Here is a 25,720-nt window from a genome sequence, read left to right as displayed (position 1 = left end):
CGTTGATTCACAATGTCGATGACTGGGATCTGACTAGTCTGGTATCACCATACACCTCTTCATGAAGGAGTAGTTCCTTAACGTCACCGGATATGCCGTTGAGGTACAAAACTCGAGATTCAAAGTCAAGAACGCACTGCAAGGAATACAGGTAAGTGCCTTTTTATCAATTAGTAGGATATTAGCAATAGTTTCGTGAAGGTTGTTTAAGATTAGATCCTTCGATGAATGTGACATCATAGTAGTGGTGTCGGGTTAGAACTTGTTACTATGATAAACGATTTCAAATCCTATATCGCTGCTATGTTGGTACCAACTCGACCTGCTGTACATTTAATAATAAATAATAATAATAAGACTTGTAATGCGCACATATCCACCCTGCTGGGTGTTCATTTCCATGATCAGCTGCTACCCAACGGTACCATCGGACCATAACAATCCAATAGCGCCCCCTTGTGCCATACTTCCTGGCCTTTGCATAAGTCAACGTTCCAAAGGACTCACTAATCTAAACATAGCTTTAAATAATGTGCAAGGGATGTAATATGGGTTATCTTTATTCCTGAAATTACAATTAATTTGTCAAAGCAGAATTTCCCCGAAATTGGAAGGAAAATAACATTGTTGTTAATGATACCAAGAATTTCCAATTATTTTATTAATAACGAGATTAAAGTAACCCCCCCCCCCCCAGATAATAAGTGGTGTATGAAGAAAAGGACTGCCTCGAGTAATGGTAATGCTATTGTGATTGATTAAGGAAATACTGCCGTTCATATTCAATGGCTTCACTAATGAATAACCTTTTGACTGTGAATTAGGAAACGTTGTCTCTATAATAGCGTTGCAAGTTATTGTAATGAATTCGTATGAGGACTAGTTTTATAAGCATTGTCCCAAAGATTGTTGTAAAATATCCAGTCAGTTTCCCCAGGGTGAAAGGTTATGCAAGAATAGTTGAATCTATCATCCACAATAGTTTGTGTTTATAATTAGTTTTTACCCTTTGTGCCCATGATAAATTACGTATTTACTTTTCCAAGTTCTCCGAAAACATATCCACATATAATTATTTGGATTGTGTCTGTGCCTATTTACCTTGTTCCGATGTAAGACATCCATTCCGATTGTTAAAACCAAACTAGATGTATCTATAAAGGAGAAACAAAAACAAGACTTTAAAAAAATATATATACAATTTACATTGGAAACTAAAAGATAGAAACCAAGTACTGTATGATGATCTCTAAAACAAGTATCTGTATCTGTATCCGTTTGGTACTGCACACAAACCCCACTATTGGAATATCAATGGTGCAGCAGGCGTGTGACGGCTAGCAGTGGATCAATAGTGCCCCCCCCCCCCCCGAATAAAAAGTAGTGGTAGACTCTATAACTTTACATGAAAAACGTGTTCATCAGTCTCATGATGTTCATAGGAGCACTATCGGAAATCACTAGAAATCACTAGAAAAGCTTGTGCAGTGTTTGATTTAGTTAGTTAGTCTGTGCATACACATACCTTCCATGTTTTTAACACGGCGGCCATTTTGATTATGATAATCACTGTTTTCAACTGATTGATGGTAAACTTTAGACGGTTATTCATTGGTCACTGTTTCCTGTCTGTTAGCTATAGGTTACAATTTAAACACAATATGTACCTTTTTTGTTAAACTGTTCCATTACAGGCAAATAAACACAACAATTTGATTTAATTCAAAACACAAAGACTTTGTCTTTACCAGGCACAACGATCAGTGAGTAGTCAGAGGGCGCCCTCCCCAGACGAAGCTCAGTTACTATCCGATATTCATCCGTCTCAATCTCGGGACATATTTTGTGTTTAGTTCCGTTGCCATGGGAATTAATCTCCTTGCCGCCTGAACCGATTAATCTGATCGTAAAAAGGCAAACAAAATCATTATTGGAAATTGTTTTATTGATTTTTTTTTTTCATTTCCAGTGAAGTAATTTATATTTTAAAAAAATACAGTAATTAAACGGAAAAGGGTCATTCGTCGGTGGGTAAAATGACTCGACCTTTTTTATTTCCAGTGGAATTCGATCTATTATATTATCGTCAGAGTGTACTTCAATAAAATACCTTTTATTAGCTGTGTAAAAAAAGTTCAAAAAATAAATGATCAATTCGCGATACAACAAACTAAGTGCAGCGAAGCTAAACGATTGTGTCATTGGTGCGAACAATTCAGGTCGACCGTGTTAGCAATCGATTTGGGACAGTAGAACTGTACCGTTAACTGATGCAAATACACGGCATAGTTCGCCCGAAGATTCACGCTAACTGAGTTATGAACTTACGGACAAAAATCAATAGCTAAAAAGAACCTGCACCCTTGCCGGTTCCATGTGTATAAAATGAAAATGAACGGGAAATGTCAATCTTGGTTGCTTATGAAGATTGATTTTAGAAAATACCCAGTCACGCCTCACACGGTAGCACCACAGAGTTATTCAGTAAATGGGGCGCTCTCTCTGCACTGCGCCAAGACTAATGTCTCTTATCATAAAATAATAATAATAATAATAATAATAATAATAATAATAATAATAATAATAATAATAATAATAATAATAATGGAAATTTATATAGCGCCTATCCATGTAAACATGCTCCTGGGCGCTGAACAGTTAAAATAAAACATATTAAAACCCATACAATTAAAACAACCAATAGAAAATACAGAATGGTTGTGAATAGTTTTGTTTTATAGCTTTTGTTATTGCTTCTTTCTTGTGTTAATCAAGACATCAATAAATAAGAGATAAATAACGAAAAATTGCCATGGGATTATAACGATAACATAATAAATTAATAAATAGCCAAGTTTAACTTTTACCCATAGACTTCTGCGATTCCACGTGGTATAGTAGATTGAAGACTTCCCGTATCAATCAATGCGATTGCTTGCTCTCCATTCAACTGCAAATATTCACGCAGAAACATTTTGGTTAAAGTGTGAGAATTAGTTACTAAAACAGACAGAAAAGTAAAATGGAGCTAGTCTCTACTGAGCTTAATTTAACATTCCACATTCTTTACTAAGTAACTATTGTGTTACGACATTCATTCTCATAATGTATAGTACTAACCTGACACTGTACGTACAATAGACTCTCAGTAGTCGGACTCGTTTGGTCTGGTTTCGAGACTCTCTTCTGTTCATCTACATCGGCAGACGATTTCCGTCTTGTTTGAGCGGGAATGTCAAGCTTCTGAACTTGCTTCTGTTTCAAGATGGCGGCCGGTTGCTATGGTTTGATAAAAAATAAAAAACCAACAAAGATGTCTATAAATAATTCAAACATAATAAAGAGTTACTTGCCTGTAACCGGTGAAATTTTCCACAAAGCAAAACTTGTAAAAACAAATTTTGTATTTGTTTTTTCGTTCTGTTATACATGGGAAATAATTATTTGACTTGCGTTTATGTTTGAATCGAGGAATAGAGCGTTTGTTTAAAAGTAGGGAGTTCCAGCATCTGGGATCGATCTAGCTTCAGAAGTCTTTCTTAACTAGCCCAATTTCTTGGATCTGCTTAAAACACAAAAAGAACAACAACCTTCCGCTGACTACGGTTACCAGTCATCACACCATGTCACATGTACAATGCATGACTGGTGTCCTCTTGGGATTTGCTTAGCAGCAAATTGACAACAATATTTCTGCTTACTTTGAGAAAACCCATGTTTGGTCTGCGTAGTTGAATGTACGAAGACTTTAAGTTAATATGCAAAAGACTATAAATCAATATATATGAGTTCTGCTTCGATCGCATGGGCGTGCCGATATGTATTGTGAGTTCATCATGTTGTTTGTACCCCCCTCCCCCCGTTGTCTTTCCACTTATCGTTCAAAACTTCAATCATATTACTTCCTCTTTTTTTGCCGAGAATGTAATAATAATAATAGTTATATATTTATACCGCGCACAGATCTGTCAATAAAGACACCCAATAAAGACACCCAATAAAGACACCCACGATTGAAATACAGAACGTCTTGCAGTCAAAAGAACGTTTCATGTTTTCCCGTCTTTTGTGAAAGGCTCAGCCAAAGGTGCACAATTTTCACAGTCACTTAACGGAGATGAAATTTCAACTCGTCACAGCCGGCCGGACGTAACATTGCAACTCCCACCTTATTGATTGATTCGGTATTCCCGGAGCGGGGGCAGCCATTTTGTAAAAAAAAAAAAAAAAAAAAAGGAGAAACGGTGTGAAACGACGGGAAAGTCACGTTCAGTGGCAATTAGATAAAATCAACAGGCCCTGCCCTTAATGCCTCCGAGGGCAGTAAGTCCACGTGACCATTTTCTATTTGAAGCTCTTATAGACATCTTGCCAGGATATGGGATCTGAATTTGTACATACATGGGTCGGTAATAATATTGGATACGTCGTAGTTTCACAATCACTGCGGACACCTCGCGTCAAAATACAAACTTTTGACGCACTGGATCAAAAAATGCATCTTTGTGGAGCTTTGTTTAGATCTTTGTCATGACCATTGGCTTTACAGTTTCCCATAGACGTTGTACAGAAATGCCTTGTGGAGTACTAGTCTTTAGAATTCCCATATGGAGTCCTTTTGCTTTGCCTTTTTCTGTTTCTTCTTTGGTCTCCATAAGATACCGAAAATGAACATGAGCATGAAGCAATAAGTACAAAATGTGATTCTTGTTATTCAGTAAACCCGGAAAACGTATACTTTTGTCACATGTATTGAAAACACTGTCGCAAGGGCGGGGGGGGGGGGGGCTTTTGGACTCCATTAGTCTTCCGTTCAGCCCGCATGGAATCACTTCAAACAACTCTAGTCGAGTCAATTTGCCGTTGCACTTACGGGGTTGGCTGTCTTATTATAATACTTAGAGAATGTGATGTGTTCTTCGTCAGTGTATAGTGCAAGTGAAACACTAATAGCACCAGAAGGACCCTGCCGCTAAGTATTGCGAGACGGAAAATGAAATAAATGAAATTGAGAAATGGATTGTTGGGAGAATAAAAAGGGACAGCTGGGGCAGTAATTGGCCTATCAGTCACTACATTAGTATAGTACTTTATCAACATGATTTGTTGCACAGTTCGTTTTATCAACTAGCTTTCTTCAAAATGTGTTTTTAAGAAACGTAATGAGACATATTATAAGTCGTTTTGTTTTACTATTCAACGGAATCAAAGTATAGTAACCCGGCATTGGCTGCCATCTTTGATTTCAAACAATGGAAATTTGCTGCGCACGACTCTCAACCAATGAAAGCTCTTCATTGACCTCACATGGCGCTATTTTGAGCTGTCTTCGTCATTATTATATGCAAGGGGTTTGTAGATCAGGCAAGTCTCCACCTGTTTTCAATTATTTAGGGCTGCTCTTATCTAGCAAACGTTGCTCTAACTCCTGAAAGGAACTCGCGCACTTTGACGGGTCATAATTTGCGAATAACCCTAGTGGGGTATTTTATGGAACACTGGACCCCACAAGGGTCTTATTAGTTCAACCTTGACCCCGCAAGGGAATTCTTAAGAGAAGGGAATACTAGTACAACAAAAGCACGACCCACAAACGGATCCAGAAAATGGTGTTTGCGTGTGAGTGTAAATGTGGTTGGGGAGGGGGGGGGGGGCGTTAATATTCATTTATAAACATCTTCTGAGGTGCGACCATCTGCCTTTATATTGAAATTACGTTTTCATGGACAGGTTGTGTGAATTTACAACCAAATTGTCCTCTAATAGTGTTATTGAACAGTCACATGTTATGTCAAGCATAAACGGCTGTTTGGTGTGTAGGGGATGTGTTGCAGAATCCTGTTGCATTAAAATAACAGTTGGTAGTGTCATAAAACAACCGTCGGATATTTTGTAGCCCTGGCGACGATATTGTATAATAAAATACAATTTAAAAAGATGCATTATAGAGCTCCTTTCTTGTAATCCGAACTGAAAAAACTATTATTTTTTGAATGTTAAATGTTCATTTGAATTTAGCCAACATAGAGCAACTGATTAATGTAAATAAGGTGCGTTTGAATAATGCAAATTAACGGCATTTGAATAATTTAAATGCAAAGCTTTTAAATAGTGTTCGGTGCATTTGAAAAATGCAAATACACAAAGCATTTTGCATAATGTCACTACACAGGCATTTTGATAATGTAAACAAGGTGTATTTGAATAATGGTATTTTAAAACGTGAGCATTATTGAATTTTGTAAATACAGAGCAGTTGGGTATTGTAAACACACGGAGGAGATAAATGTAAATTACAGATTAGTAATTGAATAATGTAAATACAGACTTGTATTTGCATCATAAAGTAAACAGACTAGTATTTGCATAATGTAAACAGACTAGAAGGTAAATACAATGTATTTGACTATTGCAAATTCAATGTACACTCTGTCGACAACGTAAACATGTTTCTCATGGCTCATTGTTTGATTTCCCTCAATGAATTCTCGCGCATTCTCCCCCAGCCACGAGTACACGGACGTGATGTCAGCGCTGCTAGACAATAAAAACATCTTACGGGTTGGGAAACAATTTAAATCTCCACGGGACTGTTACAGGGAGTGTGTTTCTCCTTGTCTCTTTGCAATAGTGCATCCGGTTCTAATTTGTACTCGGATGAGTTTGCTGTTTTGTGCCAGGGAGGTCAGTCTTTGTTTGTCACTCAAGGCTTGAGAGTTTATTGTTATTATTATTGCAATATTAATAATCACAATAGGTTCGTATAACAAGAATCCCCTCCCCCGCATCGATATATTATAGCCAGTATTACTTATTTATACACATCCACATCACAATATTGGCTCAATATTTGCGCTGCCTTTCACCTCACCTCTGTTGGCCCCGGTTTGAGTCCCCACTCAGACCGGAGCTTTGCGTGTGGATTGGGTTTTCAGTCCCAACATGGGTTTTCCCATTTTGGATTTCCCTACATCTAATGCTATATATTTCTTCTTGTTTTTCTATCCATGCTGTTATTTTCGCTAGTTGTGCTGTTGGATGACCGTGTAATAAAATAAATAAAAATCAAGTAATTAAAAAGAGAAATAAATCGAAATGATGACTATTGTTTGAATATCTTACCGCATCCTTACTGGTGCCCAATCTCATCTCCAATGGCAACAAGTCAGTCGAGCTCTTAGTGGTCAATCTTGGTGGTATGACCCTTGCCCTTGGACCTTTCATTAGGATAGGTCTAGTCTTTAATCCAGTCGCCATCTTCACTTCCACACCATTAACGTCTTAACAAAGTCTATAAAGGGTCCAGAATCTGTCAGTGAACAAATTACAAACGACTATATATTATTGTGGCGTTTAATGTTTTTTTATCAGTTCATTTATTCTGGTTGTGAAGCCAAGGACTCTCAGAAAAGCGTATTTAATTACTATACTATAATTCAATGGAGAGAAAACAAGGAAGTTTCAGTTTTAGATGTCAGAGGAGACCCCGTAGAATTAGCCCATCAGGAAAAACCCATGCAGTCAGGTAGGGACTGAAACCCAATCCACACAGTGCCCCGGTGGGCTTTGGATTCAAGATGGCGGACATCAGCCATAGCAAGACTCAACACTTTAATTTCAAATCAACTATAGATTGATCGGAGTGACAAGCAGTGAGACATGTTCTATATGCATGGGATATCAAGCAGAAAAGCCTCAAACTGTTCAGCGAATAATAATCTGATGATAGGACTGACCAATCAAGAAGCTCTAAATGGCATGACTAATTTATGCGTAGACGATGGCGAAACTGCTGCAAACTGCTTTTCAACCAAAACAATACTAACGTATAAATGCAAAAAAGTCTGTCCATTTAATAAGCTATAATGTGTAAAAAATCAAACATTAACAGACATGGTGGCGTAAAATCTGTATGCTCAAATCATACTGAAAAATCTTCCCCGTGAATATTCAGAACGTAGAACCCTAAAAGGCAGCCACGCGTTAAGAAGACGTAGTCTTATCATAGACAAAGAAGCAGTTAGACCTTCTTGCTAGTGAGACATACAAGCCCTCCATTAATAAAGGAGCCCTTAACAACCCATTAACATATAATATACGAATTCGCTGGTTACTATGGTGATACATATTGGGACAAATTGGATTTTTGTATAAAAGGCTTGTGTGTGTGTTTATTTCATTGTATTAAAAAGCTAATGGATATGACATAGTATGTGTGCGTATACATCTAAACCTTTAGACCCCTTAATACATGTAATGGGAAAGATTGAACAATGGAGCAGGTTCTTTGACTTAAAGACAATGGACACCTTTGGTAATTAATTTCAAAGACTAGTATTCCCACTTGCTGCATCCCAACATAAATCATAAATTAACAAATTTTTGAAATTTCCGACAATAATGAAAGAAAAAACACCATTATTTGCACAAATGTGTGTGCTTTCATATGCATAATAAAAGACTGCAGGTCTGCTAGCTTGGTATCGTGGTACAGAACACGAGAGAACACTTAGTTGACTGCTTAAAATGATGCTATAATTTCAAGAAAGGAAAACAAATATTATTTATACACTTATTGTTGCCATTCCATTGTAAAACCACGTTACGAAACATGTTTCGATTCTTGTTTCGTTTGATTTACTGTTTCTTGGTTTTACAGTTGATTATAATGAACTCATTATCGAAAGGGGAAATACATCGTTAAAATCATCGCTGAACAAAATCGAAATGCAAACAAGGGAAAAATTACAATGTTCTGGTTACGAATTATTGTTTAACCACAATAGTTCAGACTTTGGTGTTGGCAGAAGTAAGTTTGATTTGGACGTTATTTGACATTCTAATAGGTTTGTACAGTAAATGTCTACCTTGTGCATCGATATTGGACATTTGACATCCTAATAGGTTTGTACAGTGAATGTCTACCGTGTACATCTATATTGGACATTTGACATTCTAATAGGTTTGTACAGTGAATGTATACCCTGTGCATCTATATTGGACAGTTGACATTCTAATAGGTTTGTACAGTGAATGTCTACCCTGTGCATCGATATTGGACATTTGACATCCTAATAGGTTTGTACAGTGAATGTACATGTATACCTTGTACATTGACATTATATATTAAACACTCACATATGTTTTGTACAGTGAATGCTACCTTGTACATTTATATTTGATATTGGGAATTTACACAGGTTTGTGTACAGACAAAAGGGAATGTCCAATGTCCAATATTACACTAACTTTCAACGTCATAAGGTGACCCGTAAGTACATTACGGCACAAGGACGTCTCGACATTGTTCTTGTCTCAGACTTTACTCGGTTATTGAATAAAAACCCGTACATATAAGTTCCTGCTTATATAAAACTAATTAGGTTGCAAGTTGATGTTTCCAGTGTGTTCATGCAGCCTTGAAACTTTCCCTGTAGTTATTGTTCTTACCACATCAAGAGTGAAAAATAAGATTTGTTTATGGTCAAATCTTAGACTTTTTTGTTTCGTCGAGGCACAATCCATTATCCATTATACAAAACATTATGTTTCGAAAGATTTTAATTGAGTTAATTGAGGATGTTTATAATTCCAGCGCCATGGTTAGGACAGAGACTTATTGGCAGTTCAATAGGCTTTGTTAACGGAATTGATAAGTGCTTGAAGATTTTTACTGGTTATGTTTTTGTGGAGGTAAAGAATGTCATTCAAAAAAATATGTTTTAACATCACCGACAACACGTCAGTTGATGAACCTTTAAAGACATTGGACACTATTGGTTATTGTCCTAGAGCAGCCTTCTCACGTTTTGTATCTCAACATATGCATAAAATAACAAACCTGTGAAAATTTGAGCTCAATCGGTCGTCGAAGTTGCGAGATAATATTGAAAGAAAAAACACCATGTCACACGAAGTTGTATGTTTCAGATGTTTGATTTCGAGACCTCAAAGTCTAAATCTGAGGTCTCGAAATCAAATTCGTGGATATTTACTCCTTTCTCGAAAACTACGTTACTTCAGAGGGAGCCGTTTCTCACAATATTTTATACTATCAACCTCCCCATTACTCGTAACCAAGTAGGGTTTTATGCTAATAATTATTTTGAGTAATTACAAAATGTGTCCACTTCCTTTAACCATAACATGGGTATACTGCCCATGTCTTTTCATTCAGTTCGTATCGATAGTCTGGTTCCCTACCTGTCAATATAAACAACTTGATTTGATGGTCCAAACAAGAAAAGGAACCAGCTTATTTCTGATGCAACATTGATTTCAGTTTTACGTATAGGTGAGGGGAGGGGGAGGCGTCTTGCTACCATCTTCGACCTATGAATTGTCGACAAAAGCGTGGGTGGAAAAGTAGCCTCACGCGAATCAAAGAAGTTCAGAACTCGATAATATCAAGTCAGTCAAGCATAACCCCCAAATTCAATTTCCTGAACTAAAATATGTTTGGTGAAAAAGAAATCCCGGCAATGATTTATTATTCTTCTTCTCTTAACGGAAGCGAAGTGTCAAAAAGGCGGCAACGTGTCGTGTATTTCTGTCTATGCGTTTGTATCGAGCAAGTGGATTGGAAACAACTCGTTTCACGTCTGAGAGAAAATTGTAATTTACATAGCCGTTGCTATGGAAACTTTCTTTTTAGAATTTAAGTTGGTCAAGTTATACTCAGAAGAATTGAAGGAACAAAGTGCTTCCCCTTTGAAGTATTGAACTGCATTTATAAATTTCATAGTTTCAGTGATTTAAAACATTTAGAATCATAAATCGGATGTTGTTTTTTGTTCTACACAATTTTGTAGAACATGAGGAAAGTCTCTACCACACTTATCTTAATCTAAATCCACATTGAAAAATAATGTTTATAACCAGCCACGGTAAGATGCAGAAGTATGAACATTAGGACATTTGCATATGACGTCACCTTGTCACAAGCCCGAACAGCACCTACACGGAGGTCAATGGAAGACCCGATGATTGGCTTGGGTCATGCGCAGCGCAGTACACGCGTACACACGTTCATTGTTTGTCATCAAAGCAGGCGGCCAATGTTTCTATGAAGCAAGACGTACGACGACAGCAATTCATGGCAGCCTGGAACCTTATCCATGCATAATTACATTAGCAACTCGGTAATTGAAAACACAGAGTCATAGGCTACTTGGAAACACCCCTTAAATAAATATCATCTTAATTGTAGAAGAATCACCAGGGGTGGATTTCACAAAGGTAGTCCTAACTTAGGACTAGTCCTAGGCAATGCTAAGAGACAGGACCAGTCCTTAGTTAGGACCAGTAACTCATCCTAACTTAGGACCAGTCCTATCTCTTAGCATTGCCTAGGACTAGTCCTAAGTTAGGACTACCTTTGTGAAATCCACCTCAAAGGCTTAATTTTGGAAAGTTAGTTTAGCACAAATGTTCAGTACTCACATGTTTTTTTTTATGCATATTTTGTTGAGATACACCAAGTGAAAATAAAATTTGTCTGACAATTGCTAGTGCATTTGAAGCCCCTGAACATTGCAGGTGAAGCGTGCAGTGCAAAATTACATGCCTGTCTGGCTGTACAGTGTATTCAACATAATGAATTGATAGACTTCAATCTGAAGGACCACCTGCCTGATGGGACAGCGTGATGTTGTAGAAATCATTCCTTCCAAATCATCCAGTCTTATCATGGGAAGAAATATTATTATCACATTATGATAATAATTATATTAATTGTGGTTTTATCCATAAACACCGATGTGTGTGGGATTCCAGACTGCCCATGATTAAATAAGATGTTTCCAGACCGAATAATTTCGTAAATATTGACTGTTTTTCAATAAATACAGTCGTCTTCATGCAATGACCTCAAGGACGGGTCCTGATGACTATAATTATTTATAAAATTATCTTAGGATACAAAGCAACTTGGAAACCAAATTTTCTTTCCAATTATTTGTATAATTCATTTATACTTTCATCAAGACAACTTATGTTTGCTTTTAATTTTCTTCAGAATGTCTCGCACAATATGTTAATGCGATGTTAATCAGACGGTGTTGGTTTTTCCATTGAAAACTGCTTTTAAATGTACTGGGCACGTTCTGTAATTATCAAAGACCAGTATTTTCACTTAGTGTATCCCAACGTAAAATACACGCTTCTTGCACAACTGTGTTTGCTTTCAGATTCCTAATAAAAGGCTTCAGGTCTGTCGTATTTAATTATTATTATTATTTATTCTTCTTCAATTCTTATTATTATTATTTATTTTGTTATTTTAATGAGAAATTAACAATGTTACTCCAGAGGGAGCCGTTTCTCGCAATGTTGTATACCAACGACAGCTCTCCATTGCTCCATTTCGTTCGATACAACGTTGTGTGTATCTTCTTCTTTTTGTTCATCTTTATTGATGCTGCTTAGGGAATAGCCAAACTTTCATCTAAATTGAAGATAAAGTCACAGAATAAGAACCTAATTCATCTGACAAGCTTTTTTATTTCATGAATATTAAAGTCACAAGAACTTTCTTTCCCAGGTCATCACATCTTATTCTACTTCCGATAAGTTACCAAGAATACTCCTCCCGTGTCTTATATCCATCTTCCTTGACGGTGTTCTTATCTCCCAAGGGTTGACTCTCCCTCAGGAGAAAGACCCGCAATCATTATCTCCATCTACACCAATCCAACCATATGTCTTAGATCTGCCGGGATTACGAGGTTGCACCGTGTCGCATATCAAATTGACACCCAACACTCCGTCGTCTTACCCCGGTCGAGAGCTCATCAAAGACACGGTACTTTGATACCCTCGTGGTAAAATTTGACCCATTTCAAACAATCTTGATTTATTTATTTTGATGGAGTGTTGCGATCGACCTATTTTTATGTTAAGATAAACACTGCATGTTAAAAAAGTTCAGATTTGTTATTCTGAAATTAAATGATTGATCAAAGATCTTTGCTTAATTTCTCTCTATTTAGTTTAAAATGTTTATGGTTTAGTTTGATACACGGGTCTTCTAATTTCTTGTAAAGAAAACGAGTTTATGGATTTGCTAATCTTTTTATTTATTTCTGTTTTGTGCTTTTGGGGGATGCCAGCCACTGCCGGCGAAGGTATCATTGATATAATCGTACACTACTTCTTTTTTTCTGTTGAGGCAGATAAATAAAGAGGCATTATTTCAGTTTATAACCATTAATTTTCTGTTGAATCATTACCATAGTCAGTGCAGTGTATGGTGCCCCAACTTCATTTCATATTAAAGGGACGAACCTATGCATTATTTAAAGAGCTCGTTATCAATTATATACACCGACTTAAACTGATTTCTTATTTATAGAGGTTTAACAAAAATAAGCGATGACAGTGTATTTCAGAGATTGGGGTTCTTAAACATAACTGACGTTTGTAGGTCGATCTATTTATAATAAGCCTTGTACACCTTTTCATGAAAAAAATGCAAAGTTCACAAGGCTATATAGCCTTGTACACCTTTTCAAGCAAAAAATGCAAAGTTCACAAGGCTATAGCCTTGTACACTATTTCAAGCAAAAAATGCAAAGTTCACAAGCCTATAGCCTTGTACACTTTTTCAAGCAAAAAATGCAAAGTTCACAAGGCTATAGCCTTGTACACTTTTTCAAGCAAAAAATGCAAAGTTCACAAGCCTATAGCCTTGTACACTTTTTCAAGCAAAAAATGCAAAGTTCACAAGGCTATAGCCTTGTACACTTTTTCAAGCAAAAAATGCAAAGTTCACAAGGCTATAGCCTTGTACACCTTTGAAGCAAAAAAGCAAAGTACACTTTTTCAAGCAAAAAGTGAAAAGTTCACAAGGCCTTGTACACCTTTTCAAGAAAAAAACTGCAAAGTTGACAAGGCTATAGCCTTGTACACTTTTTCAAGAAAAACAATGCAAAGTTCACAAGGCTATAGCCTTGTACACTTTTTCAAGCAAAAAAATGAAAAGTTCACAAGGCTATAGCCTTGTACACCTTTCAAGCAAAAAATGCAAAGTTCACAAGGCTATAGCCTTGTACACCTTTTTAAGAAAAAAATGCAAAGTTCACAAGGCTATATAAAGCCTTGTACACTTTTTCAAGCAAAAAATGAAAAGTTCACAAGGCTATAGCCTTGTACACTTATAAAGCAAAAAATGCAAAGTTCACAAGGCCTTGTACACTTTTTAGACAAAAAATGCAAAGTTCACAAGGCTATAGCCTTGTACACTTTTTCAAGCAAAAAATGCAAAGTTCACAAGGCTATAATAGCCTTGTACACTTTTTCGAGAAAAAAAATGAAAAGTTCACAAGGCTATAGCCTTGTATACTTTTTCATGAAAAAAATGCAAAGTTCACAAGGCTATAGCCTTGTACACTTTTTCAAGCAAAAAATGCAAAGTTCACAAGGCTATAGCCTTATACACTTTTTCAAGCAAAACATGAAAAGTTCACAAGGCTATAGCCTTGTACACTTTTTCAAGCAAAAAGTGAAAAGTTCACAAGGAATTGTACACCTTTTCAAGAAAAAAAAGCAAAGTTCACAAGGCTATAGCCTTATACACTTTTTCAAGCAAAAAATGAAAGTTCACAAGGCTTATAAGCCTTGTACACTTTTTCAAGAAAAACAATGCAAAGTTCACAAGGCTATAGCCTTGTACACTTTTCAAGCAAAAAATGCAAAGTTCACAAGGCTATAGCCTTGTATACTTTTTCAAGCAAAAAGTGCAAAGTTCACAAGGCTATAGCCTTGTACACTTTTTCAAGCAAAAAATGAAAAGTTCACAAGGCTATAGCCTTGTACACTTTTCAAGCAAAAAATGCAAAGTTCACAAGGCTATAGCCTTGTACACTTTTTCAAGAAAAAAATGCAAAGTTCACAAGCCTATAGCCTTGTATACTTTTTTACACAATAATGCTAGGTTCACAAGGCTATAGCCTTGTACACTTTTTCATGAAAAAAATGCAAAGTTCACAAGGCTAAAGCCTTGTCAGTTTTAAAGCAAAAAATGAAAAGTTCACAAGGCTATAGCCTTGTACACCTTTTCATGAAAAAAATGCAAAGTTCACAAGGCTATAGCCTTATACACTTTTTCAAGCAAAACATGAAAAGTTCACAAGGCTATAGCCTTGTACACTTTTTCAAGCAAAAAGTGAAAAGTTCACAAGGAATTGTACACCTTTTCAAGAAAAAAAAGCAAAGTTCACAAGGCTTTAGCCTTATACACTTTTTCAAGCAAAAAATGAAAGTTCACAAGGCTTATAAGCCTTGTACACTTTTTCAAGAAAAAAATGCAAAATTCACAAGGCTATAGCCTTGTACACCTTTTCATGAAAAAAATGCATAGTTCACAAGGCTATAGCCTTATACACTTTTTCAAGCAAAACATGAAAAGTTCACAAGGCTATAGCCTTATACACTTTTTCAAGCAAAACATGAAACGTTCACAAGGCTATAGCCTTGTACACTTTTTCAAGCAAAAAGTGAAAAGTTCACAAGGCTATAGCCTTGTACACTTTTTAGACAAAAAATGCAAAGTTCACAAGGCTATAGTCTTGTACACTTTTTCAAGCAAAAAATGCAAAGTTCACGAGGCTATAGCCTTGTACACTTTTTCAAGCAAAAAATGCAAAGTTCACAAGGCTATAGCCTTGTACACCTTTTCATGAAAAAAATGCAAAGTTCACAAGGCTATAGCCTTATACACTTCTTCAAGCAAAATATGAAAAGTTCACAAGGCTATAGCCTTGTACACTTTTTCAAGCAAAAAGTGAAAAGTTCACAAGGCTATAGCCTTGTACACCTTTTCATGAAAAAAATGCATAGTTCACAAGGCTATAGCCTTATACACTTTTTCAAGCAAAACATGAAAAGTTCACAAGGCTATAGCCTTATACACTTTTTCAAGCAAAACATGAAACGTTCACAAGGCTATAGCCTTGTACACTTTTTCAAGCAAAAAGTGAAAAGTTCACAAGGCTATAGCCTTGTACACTTTTTAGACAAAAAATGCAAAGTTCACAAGGCTATAGTCTTGTACACTTTTTCAAGCAAAAAATGCAAAGTTCACGAGGCTATAGCCTTGTACACTTTTTCAAGCAAAAAATGCAAAGTTCACAAGGCTATAGCCTTGTACACCTTTTCATGAAAAAAATGCAAAGTTCACAAGGCTATAGCCTTATACACTTCTTCAAGCAAAATATGAAAAGTTCACAAGGCTATAGCCTTGTACACTTTTTCAAGCAAAAAGTGAAAAGTTCACAAGGCTATAGCCTTGTACACCTTTTCAAGAAAAAAATGCAAAGTTCACAAGGCTATATATAGCCTTGTACACTTTTTCAAGCAAAAAATGAAAAGTTCACAAGGCTATAGCCTTGTACACTTTTAAAGCAAAAAATGCAAAGTTCACAAAGCTATAGCCTTGTACACTTTTTCAAGCAAAAAATGAAAAGTTCACAAGGCTATAGCCTTGTACACTTTTAAGCAAAATATGAAAAGTTCACAAGGCTATAGCCTTGTACACTTTTTCAAGCAAAAAGTGAAAAGTTCACAAGGCTATAGCCTTGTACACTTTTTAGACAAAAAATGCAAAGTTCACAAGGCTATAGCCTTGTACACTTTTAAAGCAAAAAATGAAAAGTTCACAAGGCTATAGCCTTGTACACTTTTTCAAGCAAAAAATGCAAAGTTCACAAGGCTAAAGCCTTGTACACCTTTTCATGAAAAAAATGCAAAGTTCACAAGGCTATAGCCTTATACACTTTTTCAAGCAAAAAATGAAAGTTCACAAGGCTATAGCCTTGTACACTTTTTCAAGCAAAAAGTGAAAAGTTCACAAGGCTATAGCCTTGTACACTTTTTCAAGCAAAAAATGCAAAGTTCACAAGGTTATAGCCTTCTACACCTTTTCATGAAAAAAAGTGAAAAGTTCACAAGGCTATAGCCTAGTACACTTTTTCAAGCAAAAAATGCAAAGTTCACAAGGCTATAGCCTTGTACACTTTTTCAAGCAAAAAAATGAAAAGTTCACAAGGCTATAGCCTTGTACACTTTTCAAGCAAAAAATGCAAAGTTCACAAGGCTATAGCCTTGTACACCTTTTTAAGAAAAAAATGCAAAGTTCACAAGGCTATATAAAGCCTTGTACACTTTTTCAAGCAAAAAATGAAAAGTTCACAAGGCTATAGCCTTGTACACTTTTAAAGCAAAAAATACAAAGTTCACAAGGCTATAACCTTGTACACTTTTTCGAGCAAAAAATAAAAAGTTCACAAGGCTATAGCCTTGTACACTTTTTACACAATAATGCTAGGTTCACAAGGCTATAGCCTTATACACTTTTTCAAGCAAAACATGAAAAGTTCACAAGGCCTTGTACACTTTTTCAAGCAAAAAGTGAAAAGTTCACAAGGCCTTGTACACTTTTTAGACAAAAAATGCAAAGTTCACAAGGCTATAGCCTTGTACACCTTTTCAAGCAAAAAATGCAAAGTTCACAAGGCTATAGCCTTGTACACTTTTTCAAGCAAAAAATGCAAAGTTCACAAGGCTATAGCCTTGTACACCTTTTCATGAAAAAAATGCAATGTTCACAAGGCTATAGCCTTGTACACTTTTTCAAGCAAAAAGTGAAAAGTTCACAAGGCTATAGCCTTGTACACTTTTTAGACAAAAAATGCAAAGTTCACAAGGCTATTATAGCCTTGTACACTTTTTCAAGCAAAAAATGCAATGTTCACAAGGCTATAGCCTTGTACACTTTTTCAAGCAAAAAATTAAAAGTTCACAAGGCTATAGCCTTGTACACTTTTTCAAGCAAAAAATGCAAAATTCACAAAGCTATAGCCTTGTACACCTTTTCAAGAAAAAATAAATGCAAAGTTCACAAGGCTATAGCCTTGTACACATTTTCAAGCAAAAAATGAAAAGTTCACAAGGCTATAGCCTTGTACACTTTTTCAAGCAAAAAATGAAAAGTTCACTTTTTTAAGCAAAAAGTGAAAAGTTCACAAGGAATTGTACACCTTTTCAAGAAAAAAAAGCAAAGTTCACAAGGCTATAGCCTTGTACACATTTTCAAGCAAAAAATGAAAAGTTCACAAGGCTATAGCCTTATACACTTTTTCAAGCAAAAAATTAAAGTTCACAAGAAAAACAATGCAAAGTTCACAAGGCTATAGCCTTGTACACTTTTTCAAGCAAAAAAATGAAAAGTTCACAAGGCTATAGCCTTGTACACTTTTCAAGCAAAAAATGCAAAGTTCACAAGGCTATAGCCTTGTACACCTTTTTTAGAAAAAAATGCAAAGTTCACAAGGCTATATAAAGCCTTGTACACTTTTTCAAGCAAAAAATGAAAAGTTCACAAGGCTATAGCCTTGTACACTTTTAAAGCAAAAAATACAAAGTTCACAAGGCTATAACCTTGTACACTTTTTCGAGCAAAAAATAAAAAGTTCACAAGGCTATAGCCTTGTACACTTTTTACACAATAATGCTAGGTTCACAAGGCTATAGCCTTATACACTTTTTCAAGCAAAACATGAAAAGTTCACAAGGCCTTGTACACTTTTTCAAGCAAAAAGTGAAAAGTTCACAAGGCCTTGTACACTTTTTAGACAAAAAATGCAAAGTTCACAAGGCTATAGCCTTGTACACCTTTTCAAGCAAAAAATGCAAAGTTCACAAGGCTATAGCCTTGTACACTTTTTCAAGCAAAAAATGCAAAGTTCACAAGGCTATAGCCTTGTACACCTTTAAAGCAAAAATGCAAAGTACACTTTTTTAAGCAAAAAGTGAAAAGTTCATAAGGAATTGTACACCTTTTCAAGAAAAAAATGCAAAGTTCACAAGGCTATATATAGCCTTGTACACTTTTTCAAGCAAAAAATGAAAAGTTCACAAGGCTATAGCCTTGTACACTTTTAAAGCAAAAAATGCAAAGTTCACAAGGCTATAGCCTTGTACACATTTTCAAGCAAAAAATGAAAAGTTCACAAGGCTATAGCCTTGTACACTTTTTCAAGCAAAAAATGAAAAGTTCACTTTTTTAAGCAAAAAGTGAAAAGTTCACAAGGAATTGTACACCTTTTCAAGAAAAAAAAGCAAAGTTCACAAGGCTATAGCCTTGTACACTTTTCAAGCAAAAAATGCAACGTTCACAAGGCTATAGCCTTATACACTTTTTCAAGCAAAAAATTAAAGTTCACAAGAAAAACAATGCAAAGTTCACAAGGCTATAGCCTTGTACACTTTTTCAAGAAAAACATGCAAAGTTCACAAGGCTATAGCCTTGTACACCTTTAAAGCAAAAATGCAAAGTACACTTTTTTAAGCAAAAAGTGAAAAGTTCATAAGGAATTGTACACCTTTTCAAGAAAAAAATGCAAAGTTCACAAGGCTATATATAGCCTTGTACACTTTTTCAAGCAAAAAATGAAAAGTTCACAAGGCTATAGCCTTGTACACTTTTAAAGCAAAAAATGCAAAGTTCACAAGGCTATAGCCTTGTACACATTTTGAAGCAAAAAATGAAAAGTTCACAAGGCTATAGCCTTGTACACTTTTTCAAGCAAAAAATGCAAAGTTCACAAGGCTATGTACACTTTTTCAAGCAAAAAATGAAAAGTTCACAAGGCTATAGCCTTGTACACCTTTTCATGAAAAAAATGCAACGTTCACAAGGCTATATAGCCTTGTACACTTTTCAAGCAAAAAATGCAAAGTTCACAAGCGTTGTACACTTTTTCAAGTAAAAAATGCAAAGTTCACAAGGCTATAGCCTTGTACACCTTTAAAGCAAAAATGCAAAGTACACATTTTGAAGCAAAAAATGAAAAGTTCACAAGGCTATAGCCTTGTACACCTTTTCAAGCAAAAAATGCAAAGTTCACAAGGCTATGTACACTTTTTCAAGCAAAAAATGAAAGTTCACAAGGCTTATAAGCCTTGTACACTTTTTCAAGAAAAACAATGCAAAGTTGACAAAGCTATAGCCTTGTACACTTTTTCAAGAAAAACAATGCAAAGTTCACAAGGCTATAAGCCTTGTACACCTTTTCAAGCAAAAAGTGCAAAGTTCACAAGGCTATAGCCTTGTACACTTTTTTCAAGCAAAAAATGAAAAGTTCACAAGGCTATAGCCTTGTAAACTTTTAAAGCAAAAATTGCAAAGTTCACTAAGGCAAAAAGTGAAAAAATTCACAAGGCTATAGCCTTGTACACTTTTTAGACAAAAAATGCGAGTTCACAAGGCTATAGCCTTGTACACTTTTTCAAGCAAAAAAAGCAAAGTTCACAAGGCTATAGCCTTATACACCTTGTCAAGCAAAAAATGCAAAGTTCACAAGGCTCTAGCCTTGTACACCTTTTCATGAAAAAAATGCAAAGTTCACAAGGCTATACAGCCTTGAACACCTTTTCAAGAAAAAAAAATGCAAAGTTCACAAGGCTATATGCCTTATACACTTTTTCAAGCAAAAAATGAAAGTTCACAAGGCTATAGCCTTGTACACTTTTTCAAGCAAAAAATGAAAAGTTCACAAGGCTATAGCCTTGTACACTTTTTCAAGTAAAAAATGAAAAGTTCACAAGGCTATAGCCTTGTACACTTTTGAAGCGAAAAATGCAAAGTTCACAAGGCAAAAAGTGAAAAAGTTCACAAGGCTATAGCCTTTACACTTTTTAGACAAAAAATGCAAAGTTCACAAGGCTATAGCCTTGTACACTTTTTCAAGCCAAAAATGCAAAGTTCACAAGGCTTATAGCCTTGTACACTTTTAAAGCAAAAAATGCAAAGTTCACAAGGCTATAGCCTTGTACAGTTTTTCAAGCAAAAAATGAAAAGTTCACAAGGCCTTATACACCTTTTCAAGCAAAAAGTGCAAAGTTCACAAGGCTATAGCCTTATACACTTTTTCAAGCAAAACATGAAAAGTTGACAAGGCTAAAGCCTTGTACACTTTTTTAGACAAAAAATGCAAAGCTCACATAGCCTTGTACACTTTTTCAAGAAAAAAGTGAAAAGTTCACAAGGCTATAGCCTTATACACCTTTTCATGAAAAAAATGCAAAGTTCACAAGGCTATAGCCTTGTACACTTTTAAAGCAAAAAATGAAAAGTTCACAAGGCTATAGCCTTGTACACTTTTTAAGCAAAAAATGCAAAGTTCGCCTTGTACACTTTTAAAGCAAAAAGTGAAAAGTTCACAAGGCTATAGCCTTGTACACTTTTTAGACAAAAAATGCAAAGTTCACAAGGCCTTGAACACTTTTAAAGCAAAAAATGCAAAGTTCACAAGGCTATAGCCTCGTACACTTTTAAAGCAAAAATGAAAAGTTCACAAGGCCTTGTACACTTTTTCAAGCAAACATGATACACAAGACTATAGTACACCTTTTCAGGCAAAATGCTAAAGTAGTACACAATTTCAGCCTTGTACAAATTTTCAAGCAAAATAAATGAGGCAAAAATATAGAAATTTTGTTCGTTTTTGCCTGATTTTTAATAAATTCATAGGCCTTGCAAATTTCTAAGTTTAAGCTTTTCTAACTTAAATCATGAGGGTAGGCCTACAGCAAACGTGTACGTTACCTTTAAATGCATAGTACAGTTAAAGAAATAGTCACTTAAAGAAAGTAGTCACTTTAAATACTCAAAATGAAGATCAGAGTGTCTCAAGTAATATTGTCACCGTTTCCAGGGGAAGAAATTCAACCTGGGATGAAATCCCGAGGGGATTTACTCGTAACCGCTAATAGTCAATTTACTCGGTTTATCAGTCAAACTGACATTTTGTAAAATCCAGGTATGGATTTCTTCACCAAAGTGGTTGAGATCTTAAGGTTCAACGCTCTCCACTTGAGTCTTTTCTGAAAGAAAAGAAACACCTGTGCCTTGAGCTTCATCAAAACTGAACAAAACCCTGGATAGATTGAGAATCGTCAACTACTAAAGGTAAATAAAAACATTAAGATACAATATAAAAAGACATCAAGGAAGAAAAAGTGGGCTTTCTTTCCCCGATTTACTTGTGTCTTGTCTCCACCTGTCTTGTACATTTGTGTCAAAAGCAGTCATGGATTACCGATTGTATCAAAGGACCAGACTACACATGTAAGGGCCTTGTCACATGAGGTAACTTTTACAGGCAACTTTGAGTCAACCATTTGCAGTGCAAGCTACAGAACAACTTCAAACGAGGCCGTGGTCGCAGCCACTGCAAGTGGGTGGCGGACGTGCGCCCATAGCCTCATTTTGGGTATGAATTATGACGTCATTCATTAATATTAACAGAGGCGTATTGCTTGTATATTGGCTGCAATTAAGTTTCTGCTGGGTTAACTTACACAAAGCGTGGACTTTTTTTTACTTTCTTTTATTTTAGGAAGATGTGCGTATTGTACCTGGAAAGCTTTTACCTCTAAAGAGTTTATGGTAAAACCATCTTAAATCCATTTGGCCTGCCTTAAAACCCATTAGGCCAACCTAAAAACCGATTAGGCCAACCTCAAGTTTGAATCTGAGAATTGCTTAAGATCTTAAACACCTGCGGTTCCAAATCGGCAATATACACAGCTAGTGCTGACACCGATAAACTCTCAAAAGTGTTATACAAAAAAGGTAAGGATAGAAAACATAATGGGATTTGAGTCAATGCATGGTGAGGTATCAATGTCAATTATGATTATTTTCAGAAGGAAGCAAATCTTATTGATAAAAACAAATTGCTATATTAAGATAATCACTTCATGGTAAGTCAATCAATCAAATTAGAAACCTTTAAAATTGTACCTGTTCTATAAAGATAATAACTGTTACAGTTTGACAAAACAATATTTCAACAAGTCTAATTCAAGTCTAATTGAACGCATTCATTAAATGCATGGACACCTTCGCTTATTTAAAATAAAACAGTCATCTCACTTGGTATATCCCAACATATGCATAAACAACAAACCTGTGAATTTTGAACTCAATCTAAGTTGCCAGAGAATAACAGGTGCAACAACACCCTTGTCGCACAAGTTGTGTGCTTTCTGGTGCCCTTAATTCGAGACCACAGCAGAGATCTTTTATTCAATTTTCAAATTTTGAGAAAATGCTTCTTTCTCAAAAACTACGCGACTTCTGAGGGAGCCATTTCTCCCGATGTTGTATACTGACAACAGCTCTCCATTGCTCATTACCAAGTATTTTTATGCTAACAATTATTTTTTACTAATTACCAATAGTGTCCATACCAGTGCCTTTAAGCATCTCGCGTCACACGAGACCAAATTATTTATCTATAAATATTTCAATTCCCGACTCAGAGCTAAAAAAAAAACAGCGGACACAAATACCACAAAAATATGATCTGGGTTCATTCTAAACAGCCTCAACGCATGTAGCTGGCATCCTTGAGCGACTAGCCTGGTTCATTGGTGTTATTATTGTACCATATGGTATCAAAGCATAACTTAAACTCTGGAGGGAGATGTATTTTTAAACAGAATATCAGCATGGCGGCATAGTTCCCGCCAGAAAGTATACAAGAATAAGGGTCCAAGTTGGTCAATGTGACACGGGCACGTCTGACCGACTGCATACAAACTTGACCTTTAAAGTTCATTTAAATCCAAATACAGTTGACTCCCGTTAGTACGAGGCTCGCCGGACTGGTCCGTTTTCTTCGTAATATATCCGATCGTGGTAATAAGCATCGCACTATGCACTAAGTGCATGACATACTGGCAGCACGTGTCAACAGACTTAGTTCAGTCCAGTATTACATAACATAATAATAATGAGATGCTAGATTCCGTTAATTTATGCATCAATATGGTTAAACAAACATGTAGGTCAACTTGAAATGACCACCCCGCCCCCTCTCCCATCCAAACTCTTTACAGACAAACCAATTACTGGTAAGTCATGCACGACTGCTCATGTATTATTACAACTAATGTGTATTCCACCATTCACTTTATTAGTCACGGTTCCATGGGCACGCGCAGGGACATTTGACACGGTTCACTGCACTCGATAATTTCATTTTGCATATTTAATGATAAAGGAGATTAAGGCCGTGTCCGAATTAGCGACTTCGGCTACAGCTACGGCTAGATCAGCGCGTCTGTCAGTGTTGAAGAATAGCAGACGCGCGCGATCTAGCCGTAGCTGTAGCCGAAGTCGCCAATTCGGACACGGCCTAACTTTCATTTAAAAAGGCTTAAGAATTGGATTTATGTGCTGCCATTTGTTTTTGTTTACGAAAATAAAAATGTGCTGAGTTCCGTACAACTGTTAACATGAGCTGTAAATTCAAGCATTTGTTTTTTCTTACGAAAATAAAAATGTGCTGAGTTCCGTACAACTGTTAACAATGAGCTGTAAATTCAAGCATTTGTTTTTTCTTCCATTCTAGTTTCTCTCGCAACTTCGACGACCAAGAGCTCCAAATTTTACAGGTTTGTTTTTGTATGCATGTTGAGATACACTAAGTGAGAAGACTGGTCTTTGTCAACTATACAAGGCATTATTAATATTATTATTATTATTTGTTATTATTAAAAGGCACAAAGAAACCAAAACAGAAACGGAAAAACAAAAGAAGTTACCACAGATTTTGGATACAGTTAAATATGTACAACTCCTATCCATTATAAGAAGAACAAAATTTTAACTTACCACCTTACTTGCCATCTGAATCCATAGGAAGAGAATTCCTGTCAAAATGTGGTTCCGATAAATAGCAGCACTCCGGCCCTTGTGCTCCGGTGAACTGTATGTAAAGATGCACTTCCGCAGTCGGTAGTTCACTCCGGAACAGCGTTCGATTAATCCCAAGGAGCAAAATATCTCCCGGGGTAACAGTCAACTTCTGAACCACACTATCTGGATCTCAAAGCTCTGTTTAGAGTCATGTCATGTCGGTTTGACAACAAATAGACGCAGAATCTCAGTGTCTAGATTGTTCAAAAAACAACAGAAGTGAGCAGACGATCAGTTACTCCCGCCAAGTCGTAGCCACTTTTTTATACATAAAGATCCCGCCAACGACTGGGCATAAAACAGTCTGGAGTGCGATATGTGAGACAACTCATCCTTCTAATGTAGTGACATCAACTCAGTATGGGTAGACAACTCGTCCTCATGATGCTGTAGTGACATCAGCTTAGTGTGAGGAGACAACTCATCCTTCTGATGTAGTGACATCAACTCAGTATGGGTAGACAACTCGTCCTCATGATGCTGTAGAGACAACTCGTCTTTCTGATGTAGTAACATCAACTCGCTGCGAGGGTATCAAACCAGCCACTACAACGTTCAACCTTTCCCGTCGGCGACACTCTCTTTAGCTCAATGCGTGTGGCATGCTTCTCTGCTGATGGGTAATTTCATCTACGGCCTGATGGCTCCAATCCCAGGGATAATAAATCGTTTTATTTCCCTCCGTTGGCATGGTAACGTAAAAGGGCTTGCAATCAGCCATCACCACATAATATATATAGTGTTTTTTTCATGGCAGGCACCATGCCTTATGTGGGAATATTGTATTATTCAAAAGGTTGCAATATAGTAAACCAGGGTTACCGCCCAATCATCTGCGCTTGACGATCACGATTTCCCGCTTACGTGCAAGCGCCGAATTTCTGCCCTAGCCTTGTATTAGCGTAGAATGCCTAGTAACGTGGAGTACGCACGCGCAGAAGGCAAAATTCGCCG

The 25,720-nt window shown here is 36.3% G+C and overlaps 1 protein-coding gene across 1 annotated transcript; it reads right to left on the bottom strand.

Moving 5' to 3' along the window:
• Window positions 1–25,720, bottom strand: LOC139954088 (nuclear receptor-interacting protein 3-like). Its single transcript, XM_071953754.1, has 7 exons — window positions 24,683–25,720; window positions 7,123–7,309; window positions 3,121–3,279; window positions 2,868–2,950; window positions 1,749–1,900; window positions 1,102–1,154; window positions 1–136 (listed from the first exon to the last, which is right to left on the bottom strand). Exons 2-7 carry the CDS (start codon window positions 7,255–7,257, stop codon window positions 8–10), a joined length of 711 nt encoding a protein of 236 aa, XP_071809855.1. The 5' UTR covers window positions 7,258–7,309; window positions 24,683–25,720; the 3' UTR covers window positions 1–7.

Source organism: Asterias amurensis, chromosome 22, assembly GCF_032118995.1.
Source record: "Asterias amurensis chromosome 22, ASM3211899v1".
Classification (NCBI taxonomy): Eukaryota; Metazoa; Echinodermata; class Asteroidea; order Forcipulatida; family Asteriidae; genus Asterias; species Asterias amurensis.
Note: the sequence above shows the minus strand (reverse complement) of the source record. Positions and strands in the feature narration are given on the sequence as shown.

Coding starts and splice junctions, on each gene's coding strand:
- LOC139954088 (XM_071953754.1), bottom strand. CDS start 7,257: ATGGCGACTGGATTAAAGACTAGACCTATCCTAATGAAAGGTCCAAGG. Junction 3,280..7,122: donor TGGGCACCAGTAAGGATGCG/GTAAGATATTCA, acceptor ATCAAACCATAG/CAACCGGCCGCCATCTTGAA. Junction 137..1,101: donor ATGTCTTACATCGGAACAAG/GTAAATAGGCAC, acceptor TATTCCTTGCAG/TGCGTTCTTGACTTTGAATC.